Source organism: Aspergillus nidulans, chromosome VIII (genome assembly GCF_000011425.1).
Source record: "Aspergillus nidulans FGSC A4 chromosome VIII".
NCBI lineage: Eukaryota > Fungi > Ascomycota > Eurotiomycetes > Eurotiales > Aspergillaceae > Aspergillus > Aspergillus nidulans.
The window spans coordinates 4,453,300-4,475,286 of record NC_066264.1 but is presented as its reverse complement, the minus strand read 5'-3'; the positions used below and the strand labels follow the sequence as shown (position 1 = coordinate 4,475,286).

Sequence of the window (21,987 nt, the reverse complement as noted above, 5' to 3'; positions counted from 1 at the left end):
GAGTAGGTTAGGAAGCCAAATTTGTGCCTGTACCGTATAGGCTGAGATCGGAGGCGGTTCCGCTGTAGAATGCATTACGGCCATGTGCTTTTGTGACGCGGCATTACGCTACTTACAGCGGGATTTCATGCGATACATCCCCAATACGCGGAGAATCCGAGGTCGGAGGAATTAGGCCGCAGACGAACGCTTCATTCACCCTTTTTGTCTGAGCGGAAAAGCTGGATATATTATTAAAATACAAGGTTTGATTGAGGACGCTGTTTCTGACTGGATTGTTATCCTTTTTCCACCCAGGCCTGCTATTACCAGGACATGTTATGCGGAGACATCCTGACGTAACAGCGAACCTCGGCTTCGGAATCACCTTATCTTCAGATCATCACAATACTGCCCCAGAGTCCCCGACGGACTCATCCACTGAGTTCTGGAACCTCGCGCCATCAAGCTTATAAAAGGCGGTGCCCCCGCCTTCAACCCCGGCTTCCTAACCGTCTACACCTTCAAATCTCAACCTCAACCATCGTCATTTATTCTAATACACTCGGCAACCGATTTACACCGTACAGGGCAGCCTAGCCATTCATGATGGGCACCAACGGGGGAAGACCAACGAAACTATCATTGGTTCCACTGCCCAAGGGCTCTGTTTTACTACCGGGTGCGACCTTGCGAATCCCAGTCTCAAATCGCCCAGATCTTGCCAATCTGCTCTCGTCACTGTTGGATCGAACGAATGCTATCAGGCGAGATGCGAACTCGATAACGTTTGGTTGCGTTCCTCTCTGCTCGCCTTATTTGAGCAAGGATGGCCAACACGTCATTGATAATGGTACCGTCGACGAAGATAAGAAGGAAGAGTTCGAATCTCTTGAGGCCGGTCAGGCGAGAAAAGAGGACCTTTATCGTTACGGTACCCTCGGTAAAGTCATCGGAGTTCAACGCCGCGCCTACTCGGAACCGCATTTACTAGTTCAAGGTGTCCAACGCCTTACAGTTCGACGTGTGCTGAGGGAGCGGCCGTTCTTTGAAGCGGAATGCATTCTGCATGATGAAAAGGGTTAGTTACTGAGCATATCCGTCTCATCATCCCGGGAACTAACATCGAATGGAATATATAGAAACGCCTCTCAACGATCGAGAAACCGCCGAACTGTTTCAGCAACTAAGACAGCTTTCGCGAGAACTCCTTACATTACTAAGATATACCTCGTTGATACCAAACACAGGAGGCCCCCGCTTGTCACCATTGATTGCCCGGAAATTCGAGTTGATTATAACCAAATCTGACTTGGCGCAGGCTGGAAGACTTGCAGATGTCATGGCCGACATTGCCGAGTCTGGTCTTGAGGACAAGCTTCGTGTTCTTGCAGCTTTTGACGTTAAAACTAGGTTGGAAAGAGTGGTCGATATCCTGAACAAGCAGAACCAAATAATCCGCGGCAGTGTCAAGTTCACCACTATCTCCACAGATAACATTCCGCCTGCATCAGTGCTCGACATTAGCCAGATCGACCCTCGAATCCGTGACTTATTATCGAGACGCGGTATTCCCGGTGCTTCAGGGACCCCTCCACCCGGACTTGGAGGTCGGAATAACGAGGCAGATGAAAAGGAGTCCAACGAACTTGACGAGCTGCAACAGAGGCTGAAAGATGCTCAGCTCAGCCCAGAGGCTCAGAAAGTTGCGGATAAGGAGATGCGACGACTGCGGAAGATGATGCCTGTGAACCAGGAATATGGAGTAATCCGGACATATCTTGAGAATCTAGCGGATATTCCGTGGACCAAGGTGACCGAAGATAAACTTGGCCCGGAGACCCTGAAAGCAGCGCGAAAACAATTAGATGACGACCATTACGGGCTGGAAAAGATCAAGAAAAGGCTACTCGAGTATCTTGCAGTTTTGAGATTGAAGCAGTCGACAAACCAGGGTCTGGAGCAACAAATCAGCATTTTAACGAAAGAATTAGACAACTCTGGAGGTGATATAGAGAAGGACATACCGTCTCTTCCCGAATCGGATCGCGCTGCGATCGAGTCAAAGCTGAACGCGCTGACATCTAAGCGAACGGTCGACAAATCACCCATTCTGTTGCTTGTTGGACCACCGGGTACCGGAAAGACTAGTCTAGCCCGATCTGTTGCTACTGCTCTGGGCCGCAAATTCCATAGAATCTCCCTCGGTGGTGTTAGAGACGAGGCTGAAATTCGGGGTCATCGGAGAACATACGTGGCGGCCATGCCTGGCGTAATAGTCAATGGTCTTAAGAAGGTCGGCGTTGCGAACCCTGTGTTCTTGCTCGACGAGATAGATAAGATTGGCGGCCCTAATTTCCAGGGAGACCCATCTGCAGCAATGCTGGAAGTGCTGGACCCTGAGCAGAACCATACCTTTGTTGATCATTACATCAACATTCCCATTGACTTGAGCAAGGTCCTGTTCATAGCCACAGCCAACTCCTTGGACACCATTCCTGCCCCTCTCCTAGACCGAATGGAGACAATCCAGCTGTCCGGGTACACAACTGTCGAAAAGAGACACATTGCTAAGAGACACCTTCTTCCCAAGCAAATCCGAGCGAACGGGCTTTCAGATGGTCAAGTTGTTTTGTCGGACGATGTTATCGACAAGACCACCACCTCATACACCAGAGAATCCGGCGTCCGCAACCTCGAACGAGAACTTGGTTCGATCTGCCGCTACAAGGCCGTTCAGTTTGCGGACGCCACTGACAGTGCTAAGCTTGAGTCGTACAACCCCGTTGTTACAGTCGATGACTTGGAAGAAATCCTCGGTATCGAGCGCTTTGACGAGGAAATCGCCGAGAAACACGGCCGTCCAGGCGTCGTAACCGGCCTAGTTGCATACTCAACCGGCGGCCAAGGAAGCATTCTTTTCATCGAAGTCGCAGACATGCCAGGAAGCGGTCGCGTCCAACTCACCGGAAAACTTGGAGATGTCCTCAAGGAAAGTGTCGAAGTCGCCCTTACCTGGGTAAAAGCTCACTCCTTCGAGCTTGGCTTAACATCCGACCCCAATGAGGACATCATGAAGAACCGCAGTTTGCATGTGCACTGCCCGTCGGGTGCCATTCCCAAGGATGGCCCGTCTGCCGGCCTCGCACACACCATCGGCTTGATTTCTCTGTTCTCTGGTAAAGCTGTACCCCCGAAGCTTGCAATGACCGGTGAAGTCTCTCTTCGTGGGCGCGTAATGCCTGTTGGCGGTATCAAGGAGAAACTCATCGGTGCGCTACGAGCCGGCGTAACCACTGTGCTTCTACCGCATCAGAATCGGAAAGATGTCAAGGATGTCCCGGAAGAAGTAAGCAATGGTCTCGAAATCATCTATGTTAAGTATGTTCTTGTATCCCTCCTTCTCATATAAAGTTACTAACGTAAACTACGTAGGCACATATGGGAAGCTATTCGACACATCTGGCCTGATGCTCACTGGCCTGGCCAGCACCATATGGACTTCGTTGAAAGCCGTTTGTAATCTGGGCCTATTTTGGCCATGTCTCTTTGAGTTTTGTGCTCGTTCCTTAGCCCTTTCCATGATCATCAGCCTTTTTATCGGTTCTTATCTTGCTTCCCCGCCTGCACAGCTCTGCGCTATGATTATAGTATATACATAGGATTGTTTATATCATAACAATATAACCACATTATATTCATTGTCTCCGAAAGACGTGGGTGCCCATGGCCTTGCGACAGACTGTAGGGTAAATTCTGGTTATTTCGATCATCAACAAGCTAATGTCAAGTACTCATATGGATCTCAAATTTGAACATTTATGGCACAATAGTATAATACAATCACGTCAAAGCAAATAATACAACGTGAGAAATACAACGTGAAGGCTCCATTTATCCACAAGAAGCCGGGTCCGATAACCCATCCATTCTATCCCACAAACACGGTATCCAGAAACCCCGCAACAGTCAGCCATACATCGCTCACGCCATATATATCCTATGAACTCCCCTCAACGGGTCCTTTTCCCGCCGCTCCTGGCAAAACCGGCCGATCATAATTCAAACCGAGAGCCTGCCACGTCGGCCTCCACGTCTTCCTGCCCGAGAGTATTTCCTTCGCGGCCTCCTCGTATGCCTCGCGCATTTCTGTATTCGGCTTCATAGGCGCATCGGGCTTCTGCGCCTCCTGGATCTTATCCTGGTACTTCCTCGCTTTGAAGAACTGGTCCTTTTCCCACCTGCTAGCTGTTAGCACTGAACCTTGGCCAATTCATATGGAGAAGGGACATGGCAAAGGGACATACTTCTCCATATCTTCAGGCGCGTCCGGCCAGACAAACGGCTCCTTCATCTCAACAGTCATCCTCTTCCGCGACCGGGGACGTCGTAGTTTTCCGTAACCGTATCGACCCATTGGTCGGAGCCGTGTGACCTTTTGTTGCTCGACGTAGCTGCGTATGCTGAGGACGCCGACGCCGTACAGGCGCTGCAGGTAGTCGCGCATGTCGAGCTTGTTGAAGGTCAAGGGAACGTAGAAGGAGGCATAGCGGGGCGGGAGAAAAGGTGTTCGGACAAGGGCGACTGTGAAGTTTGGACTATAGTAATTTTTGCAGTTCAGTGACAGGAGCCGCAGTAGCTTGCAATGGGGATTGAATTGGGTCTAAGAGGACGTACAGATATACCTGCTTGCGCTGGGAAAGTGGTGCGCTGGGGCCAACCCAGTCGGCGGGCTTCTTGGGGAATTTGGACCACTTGCGGACCATTTTAGTGACTCGGTCCGGATTGATGTTTTGAGTATTGAAGGAAGGTTGATGGGGGTTTGTTGGTTCTCTGTTAAGATGGAGCAAGTTGGCGGTCTTTTCGAAGTTGCGGAACTTTTGCAGATTAGAACTGCGTGGTTGGCCGCTTCGCGTGCCGGAGCCGGTCTATACTCCAGAGTACTCCGTAGTTTGTCATTCTTATACAATCTTACAATGGGATTCACAAGTATAACTTATTCTTGTTCCATAATGACGGAAAAGAAGTCTATATTTCTTATTCATGACAGTCATTAGGTTTGAATCACGTAATGCTAGCCCTCAACCCATCAACTCTTCATTAATCAGCGTAGGCATCTGGCGTATTCACGACACATGCAACTGTTCGAGTTTCTGAGAACTCTCTTCAAGTGAGCGATTCGAGTTTTCCTCTTTTGTATCTGTCTCGCTCTGACCTGCAGTGTCATCTTCTGAGCCTGAACCATCTTCATTGTCACTCTCGGCACCTTCCTTATCAGCTTCCCCATTGTCCCCATCAACGCCAACCTCCTTCATATACTTCTCAAGCTCGCGTGCCATTTTTCTTGAGAAACCTGAAGCCTCAACCTCAACATCGAGCCGTTTGCCTGGATTTTTCTTTAACTGCTTCTTGGCATCAGCGAAGAAAGGTCCCGGTACATCACTGACGAAGTGGAATTTTCGCTGAAAGTAGCGCTTGATACAGTTCACGTCGCGGTCAAAGTACATTTCGGCGTTTGGATGGTCGACAGATACCATTTGTGGGAAATCAATGATCACTGGGGTCAATTTGAGGTTTTCGTCGTCATCTTCTCCTTCACGTCCTTTCCCCTTTGCTTCCGGATTCACTTCCTCCTTGATGAGAATGTTAAACTCGTTGAAGTCACCATGAATCAGGCCATAGCGGGCCAATCGCATGATTGTATCCATTAACTCAGCGTAAAGGAGGGCTGGTTTTGGGACCTTCGAAATCTGTCGGAGTGGAAAGGCATCGATCAAACTCATTACAATCGTGTGTCTGTTCTGCGCGATCGGCTCTGGTACCGAGAAGCCGTTCTCCCGTAGCGCTTTCATGAAGGCGAATTCCTTGATCGCGGCCAGGCGCGACATATACATCCATGATCCTGTGCTTCGGTTCCGCAGGTAGTCTCGGTTGGTCTTTACAGTTCGGAACGAGATACGACCGAGTCGATGGATCTTCAGAATCCGTTGTGTCCCTTCGTGGTTCGCAACGACTATAATGTCTGATTCCTTTCCGACCCCGATCTGGTTACCGACGGAGTAAATGCACTTTTGTTTCTGATGGGCATTGAGGGCCAGGTAATCGAGTCCGCCATAGGTAAGTCGGTAACCATCATCTAGCCAAGAAACATGTATGTGAGAAGGACAATGCAGAAATACGGCAGGTAATACGTACACTTGGCGTTCTTCACCTTCGCGATGAGGTTGGTCTTTGCCAAATTCGAGATGGCACGGTTGACGCCGCTACCGCCTCGTAGACCAGAGATCTGTGCGATCAAGGGAGTCGGTACAACTTCATGGTTCTTGCTACCTTGTTCGACCTGAGAAACGTTGCCGTCAGTTGCTAGATTGTGCAAATATCCCCCGCTGAGATAATGCGGGGAAACGAAATGTGAAGACATACTGCTGCGAGCACACGGAAATCTTCCGAGGTAAGATAGCGAATCGCCTTCGGGTCAAGCTTCATTTTTCCAGGTTCTCCTAGTTAATTAAGATGGATATCTGGGCTAAATGGCGTGTCTTTGAGCGCAAGTTGTTGTCGCGGCTATGATGCTACGGAAAATTGGGATTTCTTATCGCACGTGCCCTTACCCTAAAAGGATGATCTTATCTCCGGCCAGGCACAGCTGGGAATTGCCAATCAATGTATCATGTACAAGGACGCTGGAACGGCAGACATGCTAAGTCAAGGAATCAGTTGTCTACTATGCTTTGGACTTTTGTGAATTCATTAAGGCCTAAGCTGTATAGGAACGCCAGATATTGCGTTTGGTCTATCTCACTAGATACCATTCAGGACACTGTTGCTCAGGCGGAGCTTTCTTCCTCCCAGTTAGGGTTCTGTGAGAATGTTAGAAATGTTCGTACACAATACAGAGAAGCTGCGATGACTTACCTTACGCAAGATAACCAAACCCTCCAATGTGCTACTGAGAGGAATATATTTCTCATCCTCCAGCTCTGCTCGCTCACCGTAGGAAAGCAGCACAGGGGTGCTCTGTGTCTGCCAACCAGTGATCGTCTTTGGCCTTCCAGCCTGTCCAACAACATCAACAGCCTGTCCGACGCGGACGTTGACCGGAAGCGGCTGGAGGTCTTCGTCGAGCGTGACAAGGAAGCGCGGGTACATGGCTGTGATGAGGAAGTAGAGGAGGTAATGGTGCTCAGCAAGGATGAACTGCTTCGCATCGATCAACGACACGAGAACAGTGAGCAAGCCAGCAGCCGATACTCGGCTCAGCACCTGGCGGTCGGTGTGGAATGGGTTTAGTGTCATAGTGCCCTTGCCCATGTGCAGTAGACCCTGAGCAATACGCACCATGAATAAGGAGTTCTGGTCGCGGTGGTAGTAGCTGGCCAACTGCCTCAATAGTTGCGCCAAACGCGAGTTCTTCGTACCGGCACCACAGAGACCCATGGCGAAAATGGCATTAATGGCAACATCATTATCATTGTCGTGACTGTACCTCGATAAAGTGTCGTACACCTTCATCTGAGGGTTACTTGGGCTGATAAGACCCATAGCAAGAGGAACCGCCTTTCGAATGTTGCTAGCGCCGTAGTGCATGAGATGGCCGAACTGTCGAAGAATCATATCCTGACCAACATCTTCTCCCATCGCAATCAACGACAGACCTAGCACGGCGTAAGATTGCACAAGCTCTTCACCCTGCTTCTCATCACTTTCCTCAATGACATCGTTGCAGATGTGGAGAAGCTCCTGCAGCTTCAGAACGGTGCCGGTACCTGCCCAAGCACAGACGGAGGCGAGGACGGAGGTAGGCTTCGCCATAGGATGATCGACAGCCTTGAGGATGTCGAGGATCACATCAACTTCTTCCTGGCGACCGAAGTACAAAAGCGCTAGACCAAGAGCCATGAAGCGAGTCCATTTATCCTTAAGCTGCTTCTGGCGCTCCTCGTCCATGAGGGTGGTAGCGATTGCCTCACTGACTTGGTGATTCGATGACCCAACAAAGACAAGACCAAGTGAGACAGCCGCCATTGCGGAGAGTTGCATATCGAGAGATACATCTTCCACGATAGGCAGTAAAGCGTCAAGAATTTCCTGCTTGTTGGACCCGGCGTACGCTAAACCAAGGCCCATGATTGTGGCAACTCTCATGGGAATATTCTTTGCCTCCAAGTTCTCGTTGTCACACAGAAGGGCCAACGCGGGGTCAGAATCAAGGCGCACGCCTGAATTGAGTATTCCAATAGACAATAAAGCACCGGCCTTGATCTGATCCTCGGAGGCGTACGTGTACTTATCAATTTTGTCCAAACCAGTGTCGACATCTCGGTGCAGGAGCATACCCATTGAGGCGGTGGTAGACAACATGCCATCATCCTTTGTCTTCCAAACCCAAGAACCCTTGTCACCTTCGACAATCATCATCTCATCGTTGCCAAAACCGGCATTTGCGAATGCATTGACAAAGGCACTTGCAAGATTATGTCTGGCAGAGTCGACATTGGTGAGGCCTGCTCCTCGGCTGCTTTCTAAGTGGGTTTTGTAGATGTCTTCCGGCATAATTGGGTCGAGGATGTTCAGTTCCTTCCCAAGCGACTTGAAATGCTTTGGGATCGAGGTGTTGTTCAGACACTCCATGAAAGTCTCGTCCTGCTCGTCATCGCCCAAGTCATCGAGCCATATTTGTTGCCTAGAAACTAGGAAAGCCATCTGTTTCTTGAGCGACCGATCCGACGTCGCTTCAAGGTCACTCTTGATGAGGTCAACATCGTTTAGGCGGATAGCGAGCACAATAGCTTTCGTGAGCTCCTTGTAACGAACGTAGATTTCGTGTGCCGTCCGGAGGAACTGGTGGTCCTCGGGGTAGGTAAGGAGAGGCACCATGCTGACCATATACAAGCAAACCCTTGAATATGTGTTCTCATCCACGAACTGAGGAATCTCCTCTATAATCTCAAGTTCGCTCATAAGATCAACGGCATCGGCTTCTGCATTGTGTCTAAGGAAATATGGAACAAGCGAAACCGCGAGTTTGATCAGATCGTCTACTTCCTTTTCGTCGTTTACTCTGTTCTGATATTCCTGGCCGATCTCCAACGCCAGGTGCCTGACGTATTCGTGGCCCCAGGAACCGAGGTCATCCGATTTGGTGAGAAGTCGGTATTTGAGCGTTTCGAGTTTCTCTTCGTCCCCGTACGTCATTCCGAGGACAGAAAGCATATCCGCCAACGAATCCTGAAAATAAGGCAAAACATGAGTTTTCGGTCTTGTGTACTATTCGTCCTGAACCCACCTTGGTTGCGCCGGCGGACCACTTGTCATAGAGCGCCGCTAGATCATCGTAGTGTGGTCGTAGGAATTTCAGAGGCTTAGGAACTGCAGTCATTGAAGAGGTAGAAGTTTTAATAAAAGTCTTGATGGCGTCCAAAGCGGGTCCGTAAAGCGAAGTATCCGGTTCCTGCGATGCGGCAGATCGGTCAGCGTTGGCAAAGTGAACAGCAGGCAATCTCTGCCATCATACCTGTAACCTTTCAACAAGCATCTCGAGTTCACTCTTTAGCTGTTGATCCTCTTCACTGAGCTCCTCTGCAGAAAACATAATTAGATACACGTCACAGCTGATGATGGGAACCGAATCATGCTTCCATCACGATAAAAGAGGTGCTGCTTACCTTCCTGCGGCTCATCGTCCTTCTTCTTCCCGTTGCCTTGTGTCTTCTCCTCAGGCTTCTCTTTACTCCCTCCAAGATCCTTGACATCATCAACCTTGCCCTTGCCCTTGTCGGCCGGAGCTGACCGCTCGCCTTCCTTGGCCATGTTCGAACAACTATCTGAAGACCTGCGGAGTGATGTGGAATAAGTGGATGGTGAGGTGAGAAGAGCAGGATAAGAGGGCAGAGCGGGATGTAGGGAGATGAGGATTTCTCTGTACAATCAGTGGCGTGGTAGAGAATGATTCATAAGCTTGTTGATGGGAGCAGAGAGCTCTGCCATCGTCGCCGCTCGCTCGGTCGTTGCGCCAGTGGAGCTTCGTCATTATGTAAGCCCGCCAAGAAAGCCCCCGAGTTGACGTCACGTGCCTCTCAACATTCGCATGCGCTTACAAAGTATACAATTTGGTCTGCATATTATCTGAAAGATGCAGGTATTGAATATAGTCGAGAAACCCATATATGCTATAGACATTGTGCACTGTTGCAGTCTAATCCATTCATGGCTTTATATGCAAAACAAGTGCCCTGTAACCCTGTCTTCCTCCAAGCCCTGACAGCCTCCAAAATGTACTCTGAATTGCCTTTGGTACTGTTCTGTTTCTCGATTAAGAACATAATCAGAGATCCTCTCGCCGCGATGGGACAGTATAGGTAAAAGGGTGATGTCAGGTAGCCCTTGTGGGAACGTGCCGAGCAGAGGCATCAAGGTTGAAGCTTTGCTTAGAGGTCTCTCGGTAGAGGTGGATGCACGGAGCGCTTCGAAATTGGGAGCTGCTGCAGCTTTATTGAAAGTCCCCTCTGGGAACTGAAAAAGTTCGCTGTGGAAAGTCGCGAGAGAAAACTGCCCATCATTATAGAATGCAGGATATAGCAAATAATATCCTTTTGCACGAATCAGCTCAAGCAGGTATTTCATAAATGCAGGATAAAACTCTGGAATAAACGTTTCGTCCGTTTCGTCCACGGTAGAGCGAGTCTCAGCATTAGCGACAGACGCTAGCCGATGCCCAAGAAAAGAATGTAGCTCAAGCCACTTATCTCCAAAGTATAACGCAGCGTTACTATTAGGCGCTTGCCATAAAAACATAGGCAATGCTCCAGGTGCGCTGTTAGAAGAAGATTGAGTGTCTTCGATGTCTGGTTGTTTGAACGGATCAATGTTGGTAAGACGCGACGATGGAAGGTCAAGGGAAATCCCCATCAGTTTGGCAGGTAGTACGTTAGCCCTGGCTGAATATTTGTTGTATAAGATGTTATATATCAAGTAGTGGAAAAAGGATGGTGCGAGTTCGACGCTCGGAGAGAGCACAAGAACATGAGACAACGTCGGGTCTCTGGGATAAAAAGACTCGACCGCACGTAAAGAGGCCTCATGAGAGCTCATCTGGTGTGACTGGATCCTCCGGCGAATGGTGATTTTGCTAGACATTCCAGAAGGCCACTTCATTTTCTCAAGGAATCGTAGAAGTTCAAGGTCGACTTGAGAAGGAAGTTCAATAGTCAGGCCTGGGCTGAACCCAAGAAAATCTGCCCGGGTGAGGGAATTGATCAATCTGATAACCGACCCAGCAGACTCCGGCGCTGTGTAAATGAGGAACTCGACGTTGATGTCATTCCACTCTATTGTATCCAGAGCTATCAGCAGAGAGTTCAGATTACAAATTTAGGAGCGCGGCGCGTACTTTGAAGAGCATGGCTGTCAAGATTAGCCATCCACATCAGGTCTCTTGCTGCTCGAGGAAGGGCAATTGTTGGCATTTCATGGTCCTTAGCAGTTCGCATAGCTCGCAAGAAGAATTGGTCCTCGAAGGTCTCCCCTTGTGTAATCAGGACCTGGGGTTGAAGATACGCCCGTATGTACGGCAATACCGCAGCTACAGCTTGCTCCATGCGACTATCTGTAGACCAACGAGCGTAGTCAACACGGGCATCTGTTTTTAGAATTGACGTATTAACATGGGCGGGCCCAACCACGTGAATTGAAGGAGAGGGCTCTTACCATGCCAATTAAGCGGGCAGATCTCCCTATTCTGGCCGTTGACCCGTTGGATTCCCTCGATGGAGACATCGTCTCTTCCCATTAGTACAAAGTGTACCGCGTTTTTCTTCTGAAGAGCCATGCGACACGCGAGGGGCAACAGGTCAGACACACTCCCCAAGCTTGCAGCCGCGAATACTGTTGCGCTGGGAGGGCTCTTCCCGCCATTGTCTGAGAAGAGCTTCAGCGTAACTGCCAAGTTGTAAAATTGCAATTTCCCCTCGTAGTATAGTCCGTCCTTCTCGTTGGTGTCAGACTCGACGCGTGGAGGAGGTTCAGACTGAGTTAACCCTGGCGGGACAGGCACATCAGGTATACTATGCTGCGCTGATGGCAAGTTGGATATTAGCCGATCCCTAGCAGGAGGAATATCTGTCGGCATGTTCTTGAAGAATACATAAAATAGATATAATATGACGGGAATAAGAAGGACTCTTCGTCGTCGAGGACGTTTCCATAGTTTTGGGTGCCATCGCTGGTCGGGATGCTTCTTCAGCCGGTGGTCGTCGTCTTTCTTTCCAAGCTCTTCATCTGCTAGGAAGAGTCGTTTGGAGGATGGCATGGTAGAGACATATGAAGCACGGCTCCACCGGAGCTCCAAGATAGCAGGGAAGCATTGATCAAGAGGATGCAATAATACACTGACTGTTGACCCCAAAGAGAGGAGTCTTAGTCTTGGTTGATCCTGGGGCTGGGCCGGGACTTTGGAGATCTCAGTCTCCACATTACGGTATGGTAATTAGACCCGCCTGAACACACTCCAATTCAAGCATAAAACGAGTTCCAAGGATTACAACAATCTGTGCTCCATAGCTGACCACAGAGCGCAAGTTTTCCATAAAACAGCTATATCTCATGCGACGAGTAGAATACAGATATAGATACATTTTCTATCGGTAGATACTCGCGGCTTGATCTCACTCGATAATAGCGACAGCTTCACCTAGTACTTCCGGACATAATGTTTCTCCGGTCTCCGACAGCTGTATTCTTGAGGCTTCAATAGCAGAGCGTCTTGGCATCCTGGAAGGACGAACCCATCCCGTCAAAATCCTATTGTTATTTGATGCCATTGCGCTACCTCCTTACTAGGTCGGCAAATGTAGCATTATAGGTGGTTATCAGCTAACATAGATTGCATCCTCTGAGATGGAGCCTGGAATGGACATCGACGTCCCCGAGGCTCGGGGCACGAAACGGCCCATTGATGATACTGAGGGTCCTCGTAAACCCAGAAAGATCAGAGTAAGCTATTACCGTTCGTGAATGTTCAGGCCAACTAATGATTGAAACAGGCGTTAGACCCAGATGTCGTGAACAAAATTGCGGCAGGGGAAATCATTGTTGCCCCGATGCATGCACTTAAAGAGTTGATAGAGAACGCAGTCGATGCCGGATCGACTTCGATTGAGATTCTTGTGAAGGAAGGGGGTCTCAAACTGCTTCAAATTACAGATAATGGTCACGGGATTGATGTAATATTGTCTAGCTCTGGTAATGATGCACCTGCTAATATCTCCTAGCGCGATGACCTTCCCATTCTCTGCGAGAGGTTCACTACTTCGAAGCTAAAGGAATTTGAGGACCTTTCGTCAATAGCCACATATGGGTTTCGTGGCGAAGCTCTGGCTAGTATCAGCCATATCGCCCATCTCACTGTCACCACGAAGACGGCTGACTCAAGCTGTGCTTGGAGAGCTCATTATGCCGATGGAAAGCTGGTCCCTCCCAAACCAGGGCAGAGCGCAGCTCCTAAGGCCACTGCGGGGCGTGGAGGGACGCAGATCACAGTTAGTCAATGACCATATCAAGATGAAGACGTTTCTAACACTATCAGGTCGAAGATCTGTTCTATAATGTGCCTACCAGACGCAGAGCATTTCGTTCAGCCAGCGAAGAGTACGCCAAGATCCTTGATGTAGTCGGCCGCTACGCTGTACATTGCTCTGGTGTTGCTTTTTCATGCCGTAAACATGGTGACGCTGGCGTCAGCATCTCTACGGCGGTTGCTCTCAACACCATTGACCGAATCCGCCAAATCCATGGAAGTGCAGTGGCCAACGAGCTGGTTGAGTTCAGCGTCAAGGACGAAAAGTTAGGCTTCACGTCATCTGGACTCGTCACAAATGCAAACTACCATGTCAAACGAACCACCATCCTACTCTTCATAAATCACCGCTCGGTTGAGTCCACCGCTATTAAGCGAGCCGTCGAGCAGACATACGCCAGCTTCCTACCTAAAGGCGGCCACCCTTTTGTCTACATCGACCTCGAGATTGAGCCACATCGGCTAGACGTAAACGTGCATCCCACAAAACGAGAGGTCAACTTCCTTAACGAAGACGAAATCATCGACAACATCTGCGCCGAAATCAGATCCAAGCTCTCTCAAGTTGACTCCAGCCGGACATTCCTAACCCAGACACTCCTGCCCTCTATCCAGACCCCCAAACGGTCAAGCCAAGTCCAAGACGCTGATGCAGCCCCTAAAACACCCGCCCCGACCAAAAAGCCGTACGAAAACAGCCTCGTCCGCACAGACTCCCGTGTCCGCAAAATAACCTCCATGCTCTCCCCTGCAACCAGTCAACCCCCATCCGCAACGCTCAACCTCGAGGGCCAACTGGAAAATACTCAAACCGTTCTTGACGACGGACTCATCTATACAACAACCGACCGCGAACCGCTCAAAATAGCCCTAACTTCCGTAAAAAACCTCCGTGCGGCCGTGCGGTCCTCAATGCACCAGTCTCTCACCGAAACCATTGCTTCACACACATATGTTGGCCTCGTCGACGTAAACCGCCGCATCGCAGCCGTGCAAGCCGGCGTCAAACTCTATCTTATCGACTACGGCATGTTCTGCGCCGAGTTCTTCTACCAGCTTGGTCTCACTGATTTCGGCAACTTCGGGACGATCCAGCTAGAACCGCCGCCTAAATTAATAGATCTGCTACATATAGCAGCGGAGTCCGAGCTGCAGCAAGCTAGCGAGGATTATGAAGAGAAAAGGGAGATATTTTCGGCCGCCCCAGAGCTCGTAGCGAAAACGCTCATTGATAGGAGGGAAATGCTCTCCGAGTATTTCTCTATCCAAATCTCAGACGACGGATACCTGCTTACTATCCCCTTATTGCTGAAGGGCTATGTCCCTTGCCTAGGTAAACTACCGCGGTTTCTGCTTCGTCTCGGTCCGTACGTCGACTGGACAAGCGAGGAAGAATGTTTCCGCACGTTTTTGGCTGAGCTCGCGGCATTCTATACACCCGAGCAGCTGCCTAGAATGCCGCCATCAGAAGAATTGAGAGCCGAGTCTAGAGCTTCACAGGGGCACTCGGACGCTGGTGACGCAGACGCCGATGCAGAGAATGAGTTCGTTAGCAAGCGCAGGGTGCAGCTAGCGAGCGCGTTAGAACATGTGATCTTCCCCGCGTTGAGGGCGCGATTGGTTGCTACGACGAAGTTATTGAGGGGTGCTGTGGAGGTAGCGGACCTGAAGGGATTGTATCGGGTGTTTGAACGATGCTAAATCTAATCCAAATGTGACATGACTACTCATCCTTGAAGAATCTCATGTACAGTAGCTCCTACACCGAAGTCCAGGGTAAGGAGGAGATATAATCTCGATTGACAGCCACGACACACCGCAACGACTAACGCCAAGGGGGATATGCCAGAGTATATAAGCTCGTACGAAACAATAAAACAGTCAACGCTGTCGGATGTACATATAGCCGTGTTAAGTCCAGAGAAGGCAACTCAATATGCAAGGTATAGTGGAGAGAGGAAGAGAACGAGAGCCATAGTATCAAAAGCATCAATGGACGATCAAGAAACAGATCAGTAATCAGCGACTGAGTATCCCAGTCTGTCATTGGATTCGAGGACCCTGCAGGAACAAGCATCAGTATACAGATCGGATGAGACAAATTTCGGTTGGCTACTCACGAGTATTGTTTCGTCAACGTCCCCTCGCCACCCTTGGATAGATCAATGCTGAAGACATAGAAGTTGCCGTCACTAGTGACTACCATGACCTGGGGTGTGTTGCTGCTCATCGCGACAACACTCCGTAGCGGACCCGTGTTCGCATTTGGACCCTGGCCCTGGTTGGGCTTGGGAATCTTGATCCAAGCGAAATCACGCGCTGGTTCCCACATCTCGCTGACGCCTTTGGGTAGGTATCCGCCAACCTTCGCCGCAAATGCACCGCCGACGTTTTGCGATGTGCGGCGGAGCATACCCATTAGTGTTCCATTGTGCTTTCGGGACGCTAGATCTGAGGAACCGTTGTCTTCCTCCGTGGCCTCCCTTTCCGGAGACTGGCTAAGCGAGCTCAGGCTCCGTCGTCGTCCGGTAGATGAGGTGTTCGCTGAAGAGGTTTCTTGAAGCTGGGATGGCTGCGACAGCTTGAAGAGATGGATGGTCTCGGTGGAGGAGGAGACGCAGAGGAGGGTCGATGTGGTGTTGAAGGACATGCTGAAGATCCTCGATGGTATTGAGCCGCGTCGGAACTGGTATAGCTTATGGCCGTCTGGCACGGAGAAGACTCGAATGATGGTTCCCTTGTCTGAAGCGGTTGCAATCAGGGTGCCGTCACTGTTGAGCGTGATACATGCCAACGGCGACCGATGTGCCTCGATCACGTTGATGGCTTCTAATTTCAAGGTGTCAAAGATGAGAACCTCGCCACTTGTCGGGGATACATGCGTGTTGCCCGGCGGAGCATGAGCGGGCGGATTGAAAGAAGAAGGGGCCGCCTTTTGGGGGAGAGGATAGGCAAGATAGCAGTTTTCCGAGGATGGGGATAGCGCGCATAGTGCTGTTGGTGTTAGACTAGGCTCGTTCAACTGCACAGAGACCTTACCATTGGGGTTCGGTGAAGTCTCGATCGTATATAGTAACTTCATAGTTTGAATGTCATAGAGGTAGATCTGGTCCTCAAGGACAATGACAAGCCGTTTTCGATTCAGTTTCACGGCGAGCACAGTCGTTGGAAAAGTCAACTCGCATATTGTAGATTGTCGCTATAGTCATGATACAGTCAACCTTTCCGCGTAGGTCGAGGAAGAGCTACAAGCATAATGAATCTACGCACCTTAGTATTTGTGATCTGGAGACGACGAGGTGAGAGGATGAGGGCCACAAGAGACGTCGAGAAGAGCATCTCGATGATGGCGATATTGCCATCTTTGGTCTCGTAGCTTTTCGCGAAGGGATCAGTGGTGAATATACGAAATCCCTTGGAGGTCGCTAGCGGGTGTCAAGCGGGGTTTCATAACGAGTACAAGCCATACGAGAATGCCTTACCTACAGCCAGGTAGCTATAGTCCTGGTTGAATGTCACAAAGTTCATCGTCATCTTGCCGGTGACTCGGTTAACCCAGTCGCTCCCTTTCTCTTGTTCTTTTTCTTCTTTCTCTTCCTCTTTTAAATAGTTGCGGTCTACAGGTGCTCTCCTTTGTTTTGTAGCGAGGTCGTTTTTATTTAAAAGCGAAAAGATAAACAGACAAGAAGAGCGACAGCGGCACTGACATGGGATGCGGCATAAGAGATTCAGCGGGCACCTTTGGGACCAGTTTCAGCCTAGATAGAGTGGAGGGGTTCGGCTGCGCCCATCACAGGGTCCAGGAACGGTACAGTCAGTAGGGTCGCTCAGTTCAGTAGTCGCCACGCATCCCGTCCCTAGTGCATATGACTCGCTGTTCTGTCGCGCCGCGCGGTCTTTTGTGTCTCGTTTATATATGTTATGCAGGGTTGTGAACGAAAAAAAGCCCTGTATGGAGGGGAGAGGCGGAACTCAAGCAGATGTGTGACCGCAGAGGATCTGAAAGATCGCCGCGCTGTTTTCACCGCGGCATCGCGCTAAGCGCGGCTACAGTACGGTTAGCGGCAGGAAGGACGCTCGGACCAGCTTAGATTTTTAGATGCCCTCTTAATCTAAATATCCCACTCACCCCACCATCAACTACCGGACTTCACAATGTGTCCTCCAGAACAGCCCGCTAAGGCGATGGCCCCCTCAAAGTCAAACCAGGCTGCGAAGTCGGCCGTTCCGACAAAGGAGGAGAAATCGGCGGATTTGGTCATGGCAGTGAGTACCGTCGCCTAAACTAATCTATATGCTGTTCGTTGGGGATTCAGTCTAACGTTACCAGACAAACAACAGCAGTATAGTATCTAAACGCAGTGTCGAAATGTTATACTACCCAGAACCCCATTTCTTCTGCCATTTCGTCAAAAAGCCCCAGAGACGCGCTCCGTTAATAAACCGCGGATACTGGCTTCGGATGCACGCTATGGAGGAGTCTGTCCGGCGCTTCATGCGAGAATCTCCAGATAAACCCAAATTTGTCCTTAACCTAGGATGTGGATTGTGAGTGCTGGCGTAGAGGAACCGCATCCGGAGGGCCGTATACTAAGATACCTTTTTGACTCGTAGTGATCCTCTCCCGTTTATCCTTCTCAGTGCAGATCGGTCCTTGTGTAGTCAGACAACATTCGTGGATATCGATTATGAGAAACTTATGCTCAATAAGAAGGCGGCGCTTCGAGAAGCGGGCGCTCTTACGCAGATCCTGGAGGATGTAGAGTTTGGCCCGGATGAGAGTGCTGTGCAGATACGCAGCGGGCAGTACGTTGCTGTGGGGTGTGATCTCAAGAACCTGGATAAACTAGACCGTGTGCTTAGAGCCGAGGTTCTCCCTGCGGAGTGCGCTGTCCTCTTCCTCGCTGAAGTGTCCCTCACGTACATGGACGTCAAATCAGCCAACGCGGTAGTTAGCTGGGCCTCTAGACTAAGTAATGGTGCGAAACCACGTACCCTTTCCTGCGATCCTCCCCTACCAGTATTGAACTAATCACTTGTTCAGATGCCCAATTCTGCATCCTAGAGCAATACTTCCCGGACGGCCCCAGCCACCCCTTCGCAGCGACGATGATGGAACACTTCGGCAAGCTAGGAGCGCCCCTACACTCCATTCACGAGTTCCCATCCCTGTCCGACCAGGAACGCCGGTTCACAGAGGCCGGGTGGACGCATGCTCATGCACGAAGCCTCTGGGACCTCTGGTCAGACGACGAGTTCGTACCCGCCGTCCTGAGGACCTCGTTGGATTCTATCGAGTCATTTGATGAGTGGGAGGAGTTTGCGCTTTTTGCGTCGCATTATTTCCTCTTGCATGCTTCCACGAGACCAGGGACGAAGGGATCAAAGTCTGCTGCTGCCACAGCTGATGTAGGTCCCAGCCGCCAGGCGGTTACTAGGTCGAATGAGTTCAGGCTCATCCCGAATACTTCTTTACCGACTGGTCAGCGGAGATTCGGTGCGTTGGTTCCTGGAGGCGAGGCGGTCATAGGTATTCATTCGGGATGGGGTCGGCAGACACGAGTCGCTGATACTGATGTATACAAGACATCGAAGGATAACATCGACTCTCATGCCCGATTCCCTTCATCGAATGATATATCTGCACGTCTATGCCACACAATAACCGCTTTCAGCGATGACGGCGACTGTCTACTTGTCGGGGGCCGGACGTCCCCCGCTTCCGCGCTCCAGGATACCTGGGTCCGCAAGAACAATGTGTGGCAAGCAGGTTCCAGCCTCCCCCTTGCTCGGTTCCGACACTGTGCGACGAGAGTCACACTTGGTTCTGATCGTAGCAGCGGCAGCGTGCTTATCTACGGCGGAAAGACCAGCGATGGTACAACGCTTGATACCTGGTTGCTGTGGAATGATAATGGAGAGGGATGGAGCTCAGTTACGGTTCGGACTATGAACGACGCACCCGCACCAAAGGCCCGGTTTGGGGCATGCTTGGCTAGTATAGATAGCACGAACGGTTTGCTATTTGGTGGTATTGGGCCCGATGGCACAATTCTAGAAGATTTCTGGACTTGGAAATTATACGAGGAAGCTGATGGGTCTTTGTGTATGGAGCTGACCGACCAAACTGGGAGCCTCAGGAATATAGCGCTGGGTTTTGACATTCTCCCACGCTTTGGGGCTACGGTAAGTTCCACGGCGCAAGGGTTGGTTGTATCTGGTGGTATCATCCCCCGGCGGGTTGTTCCCTTCGACGGCGAGATTCTCCTCCTCGACTCGGCGACACTGCTCGATTGCATCAAGAATGGCTTACCATTGACCACTCCCATTCTATCTACAATTGGTCTTGACGCTGGTTTTACCGGACCACGGCCATTACTGGTCGGACACGTCTCTCACGCGATTAGCACTGATCAAGTCCTCCTTCTAGGCGGCGGCGCTGTCTGCTTTTCCTTCGGGACATTTTGGACGCGAGGGACCTGGATGTTATGTCCAGTAGGCGAACGTGCCGTTAATGATTGGGCACTGGTCTGTGAGAACGTGGAAAAGCCTACGAAGGCGAAAGCGGCCGCTCAGATACCAGCGAAGACGAAAAAGCAGAAAGCGAGCAAAAAGTATAAACCGGAGAAGTATAAATCCACAACCAAAGTGACGCCAATCCGCCGCGTCACAGTTGAATCCGCAGACGAGTTCCAGCAAATCCTGGAAGATGCCCAGCCTGTCATCATTGAGAGTGCAGATATCGGGCCTTGCACTGAGCTTTGGACGAAGGAGTACCTCGTCAATACGGTTGGGAGTGATCGCAAGGTGAGGCGTTCACTTGCATAAATCCCTTAAAAGTAATAGTTAACCAATGGTTTTCAATACAGGTAATTGTCCATGCCGCTGAAACCGAGACAATGAGCTTCCGGACCAAGAACTTCAAGTATGAAAGCAAGACATTCGGAACCTTCATGGATGAGGTCCACGCCGGCGGCCGACAGTATCTGCGCAGCATCTCTGAAAAGCAGCCTGCCAAATTACCAGCCAATCTAGCTGCGGATTTCCCCAGTTTGAGCAGTGACTTTCGGCTGCCGGAGGCACTAAAGACAGTTGTCGAGAATGCCCATAGCTCTCCGTTGAGGATCTCGGGACCGGTTACGCTTTGGTTGCATTATGACGTAAGTCTGCATTCACGATGCTTTGGTGTTTTTGAGACGGGTCAATAGAGTACTGACGCAGGCTCTGATCTAGGTGATGGCAAACGTCCTCTGCCAAATTCAAGGCGAGAAACGACTTATCCTCTACCCGCCAAGCGACGTGCCGCACCTTGACGTTCCGGCTGGCGCGTCAAGTTCTAATATCAATGTATTCCAGAACCGCGCGGACGGAGCGATAGCTTTGATACCGCACACGTCGCCTCACGAGGCGCGTCTCAAGCGTGGCGATATTCTCTTCATTCCTCCCTTGTGGCTGCATACGGCCGCCCCAACAGGGAAGGTGAGCGTCGCGGTTAACGTCTTTTTTCGCAACCTGTCGCAAGGGTATGCGCTTGGACGAGATGTGTACGGGAACCGCGATGTACAAGCTTATGAGAAGGGTAGGAAAGACCTCGAGAAGTTGGTAAAGTCGTTTAGCGGCCTGCCGCCGGATATGGCTCGGTTCTATCTATTGCGGCTTGCGGATGAATTGCAGGAAACGGCTGAACAGTAAACGATCATTGTCTTCGCTCACATCATTGCGGACTGCGTGCCGGATGGTCAATGTCCAGGTCGTGCTTTTTTGCACAGCGCTTAGTTATAAGCCCTAGTCTGCTGGGGCGAAAAGTAGAGTATCTCTTTAGACTCTGCGCCGCGGTCAGGTGTCCAGCGCCGCACGAGTACCGCCTTGGCTTATGCAGGCAAGCAACTGCATTATGCTGTGGAACCGGGACAGCGCAAACATTGTTTGAGAAGGTACCAATAGGAAGTAAGCGAAACCGGTTAGAAGGGAGGACTCTGAACGGACATTATTGTCCACAGGTCGGGCGGTCGCCAACAACAAGGGCAATACGTCATCAGCCTTGAAAGGACGAGCGGGGATGGACTGGAACTAGAAGAGCTGATGTCTGGCTTAATCTATCCCCCGCGATAGCTTGAATGCCAATAAAACAGAGATGTCCGATCTAGGCTGGCGCTGGAGGCAAAGCAGCTCTCTGGATGCAGGTTACCAGGACGACTGATAAATTTTCGCCCTTGATTTCGTCGCATTGCTCGATACAGCCGCTGGGAACACCTTGTGCTACCCGGTCAAGGGTGCTATTGGATAAATCCGCCTTGGAGAGTCATCTGGACTAACCCCTTACAAACGGCGAACGTCAGGTTTTCCGCCGAGGGATTTTTTGAGTTCGAGTTTCAAGCCCAAGAGTTCAGGCGGCCCATGTCAACTTCCCCCGGAAGAATAGCTATTAGTGCTAA

The 21,987-nt window shown here is 50.5% G+C and overlaps 8 protein-coding genes across 8 annotated transcripts, besides 1 other annotated feature; 3 read left to right on the top strand and 5 right to left on the bottom strand.

Moving 5' to 3' along the window:
• Positions 1-21,987: part of a sequence feature (contig 1.4 576..155056(-1)) that runs on past both edges of the window.
• On the top strand, positions 589-3,589 carry ANIA_00122 (putative LON domain serine protease; the record flags this gene model as incomplete). Its single annotated transcript, XM_652634.2, has 3 exons — positions 589-1,060; positions 1,122-3,360; positions 3,415-3,589. 3 exons carry the CDS (start codon positions 589-591, stop codon positions 3,500-3,502), a joined length of 2,799 nt encoding a protein of 932 aa, XP_657726.1. The 3' UTR covers positions 3,503-3,589.
• On the bottom strand, positions 3,980-4,745 carry ANIA_00123 (mitochondrial 54S ribosomal protein uL23m; the record flags this gene model as incomplete). Its single annotated transcript, XM_652635.1, has 3 exons — positions 3,980-4,220; positions 4,287-4,577; positions 4,657-4,745. The coding sequence occupies 3 exons, from the start codon at positions 4,743-4,745 to the stop codon at positions 3,980-3,982; spliced, it is 621 nt and encodes a 206-aa protein (XP_657727.1).
• ANIA_00124 (protein kinase RIO2) lies at positions 5,106-6,465 on the bottom strand (the record flags this gene model as incomplete). The annotated part of the gene is made up of 3 exons (XM_652636.1): positions 5,106-6,115; positions 6,175-6,319; positions 6,403-6,465. The coding sequence occupies 3 exons, from the start codon at positions 6,463-6,465 to the stop codon at positions 5,106-5,108; spliced, it is 1,218 nt and encodes a 405-aa protein (XP_657728.1).
• Positions 6,704-9,789, bottom strand: ANIA_10020 (proteasome regulatory particle base subunit RPN1; the record flags this gene model as incomplete). Its single annotated transcript, XM_652637.2, has 5 exons — positions 6,704-6,839; positions 6,895-9,207; positions 9,266-9,430; positions 9,494-9,558; positions 9,645-9,789. 5 exons carry the CDS (start codon positions 9,787-9,789, stop codon positions 6,807-6,809), a joined length of 2,721 nt encoding a protein of 906 aa, XP_657729.2. The 3' UTR covers positions 6,704-6,806.
• On the bottom strand, positions 10,192-12,286 carry ANIA_10016 (uncharacterized protein; the record flags this gene model as incomplete). Its single annotated transcript, XM_050611056.1, has 3 exons — positions 10,192-11,306; positions 11,369-11,584; positions 11,686-12,286. The coding sequence occupies 3 exons, from the start codon at positions 12,284-12,286 to the stop codon at positions 10,192-10,194; spliced, it is 1,932 nt and encodes a 643-aa protein (XP_050469324.1).
• Positions 12,874-15,253, top strand: ANIA_00126 (mismatch repair ATPase MLH1; the record flags this gene model as incomplete). The annotated part of the gene is made up of 4 exons (XM_652638.1): positions 12,874-12,969; positions 13,020-13,199; positions 13,248-13,514; positions 13,562-15,253. 4 exons carry the CDS (start codon positions 12,874-12,876, stop codon positions 15,251-15,253), a joined length of 2,235 nt encoding a protein of 744 aa, XP_657730.1.
• ANIA_00127 (phosphoinositide binding protein atg18) lies at positions 15,565-17,086 on the bottom strand (the record flags this gene model as incomplete). The annotated part of the gene is made up of 5 exons (XM_050611055.1): positions 15,565-15,613; positions 15,673-16,546; positions 16,592-16,751; positions 16,823-16,977; positions 17,035-17,086. The coding sequence occupies 5 exons, from the start codon at positions 17,084-17,086 to the stop codon at positions 15,565-15,567; spliced, it is 1,290 nt and encodes a 429-aa protein (XP_050469323.1).
• Positions 17,708-21,244, top strand: ANIA_00128 (tRNA methyltransferase PPM2; the record flags this gene model as incomplete). The annotated part of the gene is made up of 6 exons (XM_652640.1): positions 17,708-17,818; positions 17,883-18,100; positions 18,167-18,531; positions 18,597-20,359; positions 20,422-20,712; positions 20,786-21,244. The coding sequence occupies 6 exons, from the start codon at positions 17,708-17,710 to the stop codon at positions 21,242-21,244; spliced, it is 3,207 nt and encodes a 1,068-aa protein (XP_657732.1).